The following is a 9,857-nucleotide window of genomic DNA, read 5'->3' as shown; positions in this document are numbered from 1 at the left end:
CCTGGGGCGGGGGTGATCTCTGCAGGGAGGAGGTGGTAGCATCCTGAGGGGGAGGGCTGGTCTATGTGGGGCTGGGGGGGGGGTGTCCCTGTGGGGCAAGGGTTGTGGTGTCCCTGGGGGGGGTGGTCTCTGCAGGGAGGAGGTGGTAGCATCCTGGGGGGGAGGGCTGGTCTATGTGGGGCTGGGGTGGGGGTGTCCCTGTGGGGCAAGGGTTGTGGTGTCCCTGGAGGGGGTGGTCTCTGCAGGGAGGAGGTGGTAGCATCCTGGGGGGGAGGGCTGGTCTATGTGGGGCTGGGGGTGTCCCTGGGGGGCTGGTCTCTGTGGGTCAGAGGTCTCCCCATGCCTGGCTGGTCTCACTGGCTGCTCTGACCGTCAGACTGCTGATCTCCTTTGTTGCGGACCCCACGGCGTATGCCTGGCAGGGCTACCTCTACGCCTTGCTGCTGTTTGTAACCGCGCTGGTCCAGTCGATCTGCCTGCAGCAGTACTTCCAGTTCTGCTTCCTGCTGGGCATGAGCCTGCGCACGGCACTCATGGCCGCTGTCTACAAGAAGGTCGGTGTGGGTACCCCCGTCAGGCTGCAGGACGGCGTGTGGGGCCTCCCTGCTCCCCCCAAGCCCTGTCCCACAATACACTTCCCTCTTCCCGTGTCTTTGCCTCTCCTCCAAGGGCACCTATGGGCTGGGCCTTTGTTCCCCAGTGTAGGGGCTAGGGGCTTTGGACATCCTGGGGGTTACCTGCAGGGAGCCATGCAGTAAGAACCATGTGCACCGGGCCGCTCCCTGCTGTGATCCCCGTGCAGTGACGTGCTGGCTGCAGAGTCCTGGTGGGAGGCATTGACCCACCGCAGTGCAGCGGTCCCCAGAGCCAGGTGAGAGGCCCAGCAAGGAGGGGTGGCTCTGTAGCCAAGAGCCAGCACTCAGGAGTCAGTGCAGGAAGGCTGGCAATTACCAGGAGCTGCTCTGATGCTTTAGGCCTAGACTTTGCACGCATCACGCAGCAGGGGCTGGGGGCTGCCCTGGCCCCTGGTGACTGTGCTGTCCACCCTAGGCGCTCACTGTCTCCAACGCCACCCGCAAGGAGTACACCCAGGGTGAGACGGTGAACCTGATGTCGGCCGACGCCCAGAGGTTCATGGACCTGGCCAACTTCATCCACCAGCTGTGGTCGGCGCCGCTACAGATCGCCCTGTCTATCGTCTTCCTGTGGTGGGAGCTGGGCCCCTCCGTCCTGGCAGGGATCGGGGTCATGGTGCTGCTCATCCCCATCAACGCTGTCCTGGCCACCAAGGCCAGAAGCATTCAGGTTAGCGGTTGGGTAGGGTCCGCTCCCCGGGCTGGCCTGGCAAAGGCTTCCTCCTTGCCCCTCTCGGCCTGAGCCCCCCACTCACCAGCCACCCCTGCATGCTGCCAGTGGCTCTCCGGAGTGGGAATATAGATGGGGTCCGAGAGAGGAAATGCAGAGCCTGCTCGGGGCTGCCCCCTTACCCTGCAGCCCGGAGGCTGCTCTGTGGAGCACCAGGCTCCAGCAGAGACCCCAGCCCAATGAGCGGACTTTCCTGCACCTGTACTGGTCCAGCCCTGCCAACAGGAGAGGGGGCCCGCCAGGAATAGATGGGAAGTGCTGGCAAGGCAGATGAGGGATGAGTGAGCCTGGGGCCGAGATGGGGCATTTGTGGAGCTCCTGGGTTTTAGGAGCCGCTCTTTGCATTGGGCTGTGGGATCCAACTCGCCTTTCTCACTGGCAGATGAAGAACATGAAGAACAAGGATCAGCGCATGAAAATAATGAATGAGATCCTCAGTGGGATCAAGGTGAGCACCATGGACCCCACCCCCCAGTGCCTGGCTGCCCCTCCCCCTCCAGGGCATTAGGGGCGTGCCTGGCTGCCCTGCCCCCCACCAGGACACCTGGGGTTGCTGCCTGGCCATCCCCTTCCCAGGGCCCATGGGGGCCCATTCTTCTCTGCATGGCAGCAGTGCTGGCAGCGCCCCCTCCCCCCCGAGTCGATGGCACGTGATGATACAGGATTTGCTGCATGGGTCCAGGAAGGTGACCCCCATAATGCCCCTGGCTGGTTGTGCAGCTACCTATGGGTGGGGCTGCAGGCAGGAGAGCAGGACCCAGGGCCGGTGGATGGGGTGCTGCATGCAGGTGAGATGAGCCTTGGGAGTGGGGGCCGCTGTGGGACCAGGATCCGCTTATTCTGGGTGTCGCTCAGATTCTGAAGCTGTTCGCCTGGGAGCCTTCGTTTGAGCGACAGGTTGGGGAGATCCGTGTGCGTGAGCTGAAGGGTTTGCTGCACTTTACCTACCTTCAGGCTTTTTCCATCTTCATCTTCTCCTGTGCCCCGTTCCTGGTGAGTGCACGAGGGCTGGCGGTGGTGGGAGGCCCCCGGGGAGACGGGGCTGGAAGCAGGGCTGCCTCCTGGGTGGCAAGAGGGATTGGGATATGCCCAGGGCGATAAGGCTGTGGGCGTGGATGTGCGGGTGGTTTAGGGGGAGGGGAAGAGGGATCAGGCTTTGAGGTTAGGGGGTGGGATGTGCCCAGGGGCTGACAGGCTGTGGACGGGGAGTAATGTGCCTATTCCCCCCACCATCCCATACTACTTCCCTGTGATCAGGGACTGTCACTTGCCCCTGGGCGGGGCGCCTGTCCCAGGGAAGGCAGGCAAAGCACCAGCGTGTTTATTGTCCACTGTCCACTCTTCCAGAGAGACCCCAACAAGAGCTCTGGGTGGGTCCCCCAGCTGGAGCACTGTGTGTGGGGGACACATGGGCTGGGGCCCCAGAAGGAGCACCGAGCATTGGGAGATGGGACCCCTGGTCTGAGCACGTACCCCTGCATGCGGAGGATGGGATACCAGGCAGGAGCACAAGGTGGGGTGTACATGGGGGTGGAACTCCAGCGGGAGCACAGCACAGTGGGGTGGAGGTGAGGGCATGGCTGCAGTGGCAGAGGGGGCTGTGGCTCTAACACCCCCTGCCCCCAGGTCTCTGTGGCCAGCTTCGCCGTCTACGTCATGGTGGATGAGAAGAACGTCCTAGACGCACAGAAGGCATTTACCTCCATCTCCCTCTTCAACGTGCTGCGCTTCCCCATGACCATGCTGCCCATGGTCATCTCCTCCTTGGTGCAGGTGAGCACCCTGGGCAGGATGGAGAGAAGGAGGGTTGAGTCTTGGGCCCTTTTGTTAACCCCCAAATGCATCATATGGTTCAGGCTCAGCGTGTGGGGCTCAGGGCAGGGGGCTCATGTGGCCGGTCTTTGGGACAAGGAATCAGCATGTGGGGCACAGGGCTCAGAGTGCTGGTTGCAGGACTCAGTGGGGAGTGGGAGGACTTGTGTTGCAGGGCTCCATACCCGCCCAGCATCTAATTTATTTCCTCTGTTGTTTGCGTGTGTTGCGGTGGCACCCAGAGGCCCTGCCAGGATTGGAGCTGCAGTTCTTCGAGTAGTGTCCCTTTGGGTGCTCCACTGTAGTTGCGGCAGCGCTTCCTGCCCTGGGATCGGAGATCTTTGGTAGCAGCACCCGTCAGGCCGCACATGCGCTCCTCCCCGTCTCGCGCCATGAGCGGCGTCTATACAGCACTGTGCAGTCCAACCACCCTCAGTTCCTTCTCAGCCGCCCTTGGTCTGGGATGGGATCCTGAGCAGAGCCCTTCAGACATCCCTCGCCTTTAGTAATGGCAGTAACAGTCTTGTTTCTGTTCTTTTGTAGATACTCGCCGGTTCCTTTCATTTTTCTTCCCCCTAAAAAAAAAAAAATGCCATTGCTCTTTCCTCCCCGTTATTCTTTAGCTTAGCAAAGGTTTTCCTTTTTTAATACGCCTTTCCCGATCGGGAGACTCTCCCTGCTCGCTTATGCCCAGATCCCCCGGGTTTAAGAGGTGCCTGTCTTGCTGTGAAGCCATCCCCGTGAGTGATGGTCACTCCTGGTGCATTCGCTGCCTCGGTGAGGGACACGTCTCTCAGAAGTCTACCTGCTGCCTCAACTTGAAGGCCCGTGAACGGAAGCTAAAACTTTTACTCATGGAGAGTTCTCTGCGACCAGCCTCAGACCCTGGCCCCGATACCTCTCCTATGCGGTGCTCACCATCCATACGGTCATCAGCCAACCCTCACTCACTGCGCAACACCAAGAGGAAACCCACCCTCTCCCGCCCAGGTGAAAAGAAAAGGGCCACTAGCTCCCCCTCTAAGGAGCTGCCTCACAAAAAGGCATCCCCGGCGAAATCTGAGTATGTTGCAGTTACAGACGTGAGACAGCTCCCGTGACTGTCTGGGCACCTCCAGTACCGGTGCGAAGGACAGGTCCAAGGACCCTAAATGGACAGGATCACAGGATCACATTGTGTCTTGTCACTGAGAAAGACAGTGTAAGACTTTCAAAAGCGGTACCCACTGCTTCAACAAAAATAATCATCGGTGCTTCGGCACCAACTAAACCGCCAGCACCAAGCAAGCCCTTGGCACCTGTGCTAGCAGTTCTCAATCTGGGGTCCGTGGTCCCCTGGGGGTCCACGAGCCCTTTCAGGGGGGCCACGGGGCCCCGCAGCTGAAACCGCTGTGCTGAGCCCTGGCGCCCCCGTGTGGGGCTGAAGCTGGGAGCAAACCTGAACAATGTGCCAATTACTGACACTGACAACTGAAACTGACACTTTTTGCCAACGCTATGCAATTACCCACGACGTGGCATCAGATGCCTGACTAGGACGCAGTGTCCTATCAGCCTCAGTAGACATCACTCCGAAGTCACTTCCATCTAGGGGCACTGCTCTGCAGTCACCTACAGTGGAGCATCCATAGCGACATCACTCAAAGAAGAAGGAAAGGTTACTCCCCCTGTGCAGTAACAGAGGTTCTGAGAGATGTGTCCCCCTACGGGTGCTCCACTACCCACCCTCCGTTCTCTCTGCTTCGGAGTTCAAACATAAACTCTGCAGTAGAGCAGGAACTGAGGGTGGTTGGACCGCAGAGCGCTATATAGATGGTGGGGGACGGGGAGGAGCACATGTGCAGCCCAACGGGTGCTGCTACCGCAGATCTCCGATCCCAGGCGCAGGAGGCACTGCTGCACCTACAGGGGAGCGTCCATAGGGACACACATCTCGAAGACCCCCAGTTACTGCACAGGGGGAGTAACCTTCTCTTCTGGGTGCTGCACACGCAGACATACGGTCCCTGCCTTATTGTTCAATCTCTTGGGAAATACAGAGCTGGGGAGCTGCCCCCAGGGTGTGAGGGTTGGGCAGGAAGATTCTGGAGCTCTCTACCCCACTCGGATGGATCTTGTGTCTCACCTGTGTGACATCCCCTTTTGCTTCCTACAGACCAGCGTGTCCACCGAGCGGCTGGAGCGGTACCTGGGGAGTGGCGACTTGGACCCCTCAGCCATAAGACGTGACCCCAGTGTTGGTAAATAAACTGCCAGGTCTCACAGCGGGCCCCTGGTGTGTCTGTGGGAGGCCTGTGGCCACATCATGGGTGTGCAGGGCCCTCAAATACAACTCCCCATCAGCACCACTGCATGTGGGGGGCACTTGGGCAAAACCCCCCCCACTCCCACCCCGTGTGTGGGGCCCCCAGGCACAATCCCCCCCTCCACTCCTTACCCCATGTGTGGGGCCCTTCATACACCCCCCCCCTCGCACCTCGTGTGGGGGCATCTGGTTTGCAGGGTCCTGTGGTACAACAACCCACCCCTCATGTGCAGGGCCCTTTGGGGAGGATTTCCCCCCTCGGCCCAAATCCAGGCTCCACTAGGCATGAGGGGGAGCCCCCGAGTGGGCTGCTGGCTCCTGGGAGCTGGACACACAGAGTTTGGGTTTGGGCTGGAGAGGGAACTGTCCCCCACCCAGTCTCTGAGGCACTGCCCGTTCTCTTGGCAGACTGCGCGATTCAGTTCTCCGAGGCCTCCTTTGCCTGGGAGCAGGGTGCTGAGCCTGCGATCAGAGAGTGAGTGTGCTGCGTCCGGGGTCTGGTGCTGTGCTGGGGGGCTCCCTTCTCTGTTACTGACCTGCCAGGCAATCGCCCCGTGCTGTCATGGGTGGAACACAGCCCCAGGTGGGGCCTGGGACTGCAGGACACACGTCCCCCAGAGCAGAGACACAGCAGCTGGAAACACCTGCTTCGCTGGCTTGTTCTCGCTGACCACATGGTCTGGGTCCTTTCATGACATTTCCAACCACGTGCAAGGCCCGGGTGGCAAGTCCAGGAGACGCAGGAGTCCGGGAAGGAGCCTGCGGTTAGCCTGGATAACGTAGCTGTTAGGGATGTAAAAGTTTAACCGGTTAACCAAGAAGCTTGAGGCTTATCGATTTCTGTTAACAATTAAACTCCACCCTAGGTCCTGGCTGCTGCCCTGCATGCCCAGGATCCTGGTTGCTGGCCCCGCGCCCAGGGCTCTGCTGCCACCCGCGCCCAGCATCCTGGCTGCCGCCGCAGTGCAGACCCCCGGGGGCGGGATGGCAGCCAGGACCCTGGGCACTGGCAGGCAACCAGGATGCCGGGCGCAGGGACAGCAGCAGGGATCCCCGGGCGTGGGGCAGCAGTGGAGCACTGCCTAAAACATGGGGGTGCTGCAGCAGCCCCTGCACCCCTAGTTCCCCGGTTAAACGTTTACCCATGTAACCGACAGAATTTCAATTGGTTACATGGTTATTGTTTTTACACGCTATTTACATCCCTGGTAGCTGCTCAGCGCTGCTCTGAGTCCCACTCAGATCTCTCGTCCTTCCAGGGTCACTTTGGATATCAAGCCTGGGCGTCTGGTGGCTGTGGTCGGGGCGGTGGGCTCAGGGAAATCCTCACTGGTGTCAGCCGTGCTAGGAGAGATGGAAAACCTCAAGGGGCACATTAACATCCAGGTGAGAGGAGCTGCCCCGGGTGGAGGAGGCCCCGTGAGCTGCCGTCAGATCCTGGGGGGCACTTAAGAGTGCCCACCCCAGGCAGAGATGTGAACAGCCTGGCCAGGCACCAAGACCCCCCCCCCCCCCAGCCAGGATCCAGGCCAAATCACCTCGGTCATGACTTGCAGATTTCCCTGGTATTCCAGCTTTGGGCCACCCTCTAGCTCTGATGGTGCCCCTCAGCCCCGCCCCACAGCCCCGCTGCTCTTCCAGCCCTGGGCTCCCTACATGCATATCTTTGCCAATGCCCCTCAATCCTGATCTGCAGCCCTCCGCTACTCAAATCGTCCCTACCCAACTCTGCCAATACCCTTCAGTCCTCCCTCACACACTTCACACTATTGCCGGCGTGGAAGCTCCGGACATCCACTGTCACGACCGATCACGTGGCAGCTTGGTGCCATGGACAAATATCCACCCAGCTCATGGAAGTGAGAGCAAACCCTTGGTCTGTAGGGTGGAAAGACTAGTTAGGGTCCTAGCCTCCAGCACCCTCTTCCCCCTAAGTCCTCGGGAGATGCAGTGAACAACATTTACCCTGCAGGACGTTGAATGTCACAGGAATTATCTGCTCTGCCAAGCTGTCTGTTAAGAACCAAAGCACAAACCCCATACTGGTTATGAGTTCTGTACTTACATTTCAGGAAAGATGTGGACAAATTGGAGAAAGCCCAGAGAAGAGCAACAAAAATGATGAAAGGTCTAGAAAACATGACCTATGAGGGAAGATTTTAAAAATTGGGTTTGTTTAATCTGGAGAAGAGAAGACTGAGAGGGGACATGATAACAGTTTTCAAGTACATAAAAGGTTGTTACATGGAGGAGGGAGAAAAATTGTTCTCCTTAACCTCTGAGGATAGGACAAGAAGCAATGGGCTTAAATTGCAGCAAGAGAAGTTTAGGTTGGACATAAGGAAAAACATCCTGTCAGGGTGGTTAAGCACTGGAATAAATTGCATAGGGAGGTTGTGGAATCTCTGTCATTGGAGTTTTTTAAGAGCAGGTTAGACAAACACCTGTCAGGGATGGTCTATAATACTTAGTCCGGCCATGAGTGCAGGGGACTGGACTAGACGAGGTCCCTTCCAGTTCTATGATTCTATTATTTCACTAGCCAAGTATCAAGTGTAAACTCAGGCACTATAACAGCCTAACCAGAGAGTCTCAGACAGTCCCCTTGGGTACTCTGATCTATCTTGTCACCAAGGTAAACTTGTCTTTGTGAGAGATGGTCCCTTACACCAAAAATCACAACAACATTCAGTTACTCCCAGTCCCAAAGGACCAGTCACTTACCTCAGGTCAATTGCACCTTAGATCTAACACCAAAGACAACGCTTGTAGCCAATCCTGTAATAAATTAACTGAAGATTTATTAACTAAGAAAAAGAAATGAGTGTTATTTACAAGGTTAAAGCAAATAAACAAACACACACAAATAGGTTCCAATCTAAAGTTTCAAAAAGTAATAGAAGCGTCTATAATAAGCAAGCTCTATGTGTTCTTTGAGGCTAACCCACGCGAAGCCCTAGGGATCTTTTGTTTATGCCTAGTAACCCTTGCCCTCAAAGTCCAAGCGATATAAAAGATCCAGCTTCTTCTTTAGCAGGAATTTTTATTATCTTCCCCCAGAGCTCAAGCTGATGGGATGAGTCCTCTTCATGGGAGTTGGGGGAGCAATTAACAAAGTTTTTTGTCCTCTGATGTTTCACAATGGCTCCTTTGTTTCAATGGGCTTTCTTGGTGGGCAGGGCCTAAGCACTTCAGTGGGAAGCCAGCATCTTACATTAGTTAATGCTTCGTTCCTGGTTCGCAAGGTACACAGTTACAGAGGATTACAAAGTAAATGCTCAATATAACCTTATAATGTGGGGTACAGATGTTGTAAGTGAGATTACTACATGCAGCTCCTACCAGCATTTCATAATGTCTAACCACATTCTCATACACCTAATCTTTATTTGAACAATGCCGACACAGAGCTGAGCCAGACTGGTGTCCAGCGATGTATTGGTCAGTGTTCAGTTGAGGCCTAGAGGCCTTGGCATGAGCTGGCACCTGGTCTGCCGTGTCACAACCTCATCTTGGCTTTGTCTAGTTCCCTGCACAGAGGATGTGACTGCTCCCACCCCGGGCCCATCTCCCCCATCCCTCCTTTCCCCAGCCCCTAGCCCAGGGCCCAAGTCCTGTGCTGACCAGATGAGGCAGCTGTGATTGGGCTCTTCCCTCCAGGGCTCTGTGGCCTACGTTCCCCAGCAGGCCTGGATCCAGAACGCCACGCTGAAGGACAACATTATCTTTGGGTCGGAACTGGATGAGGCTAGGTACCAGCGGGTTGTGGAGGCCTGTGCTCTCCTTCCAGACCTGAAGCTGCTCCCTGGAGGTGACCTCACGGAGATTGGAGAGAAGGTATTGGCACTGGGGATGTCGGGGAAGGCTGGGAGGAGGCGTCCCGGGGAGTAGGTGGGGGATAGAGAGGGGGAGGTGTCTGGGGGTGGCGCAGAGAGGGTGGAGGGTGTTGTGAGTGTATGAAGCTTGAGGGTCGTGTGGTAGCAGGAATGGGTGGCTCGTGGGTGTATGAGGAAGGTAGAAGAGGAGGAGGATGTATGTGGAGTGGGGGAGGTTTGGTGGTGGGAGCAGCAGCCCCTGGGTGTGTATTTGGGAGGTAATGATGGCAGACACTTGGGGAGTGTCTGGAGCTCCTAGGGGTGGGATGGGGGTGGCAGAGAACGTGTGGTGCTCGGGGGGGGGGTGTGTGGAGCACGGGGGGGGAGGGGGGGGGCAGAGGGTAGATGGGGCGCAGGGAGGCTGTCTGGAGCACAGGGGTGGGATAGGGTGCTGGGGTGCAGAGAGAATACGGTGCTCAGGATCCGTCTGGAGCATGGAGGGGAAGTGAGGGTGGCAGAGAACGTGTGGCACTCGGGGGGACTGTCTGGAGAACATGTGG

The 9,857-nt window shown here is 57.5% G+C and overlaps 1 protein-coding gene across 2 annotated transcripts in view; it reads left to right on the top strand.

Moving 5' to 3' along the window:
* ABCC2 (ATP binding cassette subfamily C member 2) overlaps positions 1–9,857 on the top strand; it is a 41,162-nt gene that overhangs the window by 15,515 nt on the left and 15,790 nt on the right. For both annotated transcript variants that reach the window (XM_026651093.1, XM_026651095.2), the window contains 9 exons: positions 377–554; positions 1,051–1,305; positions 1,748–1,813; positions 2,221–2,358; positions 2,992–3,138; positions 5,333–5,417; positions 5,891–5,957; positions 6,742–6,868; positions 9,143–9,319. In XM_026651093.1, coding sequence (XP_026506878.1) covers positions 377–554; positions 1,051–1,305; positions 1,748–1,813; positions 2,221–2,358; positions 2,992–3,138; positions 5,333–5,417; positions 5,891–5,957; positions 6,742–6,868; positions 9,143–9,319 — 1,240 coding nt within the window. The remainder of the gene's footprint in view (positions 1–376; positions 555–1,050; positions 1,306–1,747; positions 1,814–2,220; positions 2,359–2,991; positions 3,139–5,332; positions 5,418–5,890; positions 5,958–6,741; positions 6,869–9,142; positions 9,320–9,857) is intronic.

The sequence above is a fragment of the Terrapene carolina genome, unplaced genomic scaffold (genome assembly GCF_002925995.2).
Source record: "Terrapene carolina triunguis isolate 2854851 unplaced genomic scaffold, T_m_triunguis-2.0 Scaffold95, whole genome shotgun sequence".
NCBI classification, from domain to species: Eukaryota; Metazoa; Chordata; order Testudines; family Emydidae; genus Terrapene; species Terrapene triunguis.
The sequence above is the reverse complement of the archived record's forward strand: the minus strand, read 5'-3'. Positions and strand labels throughout refer to the sequence as shown.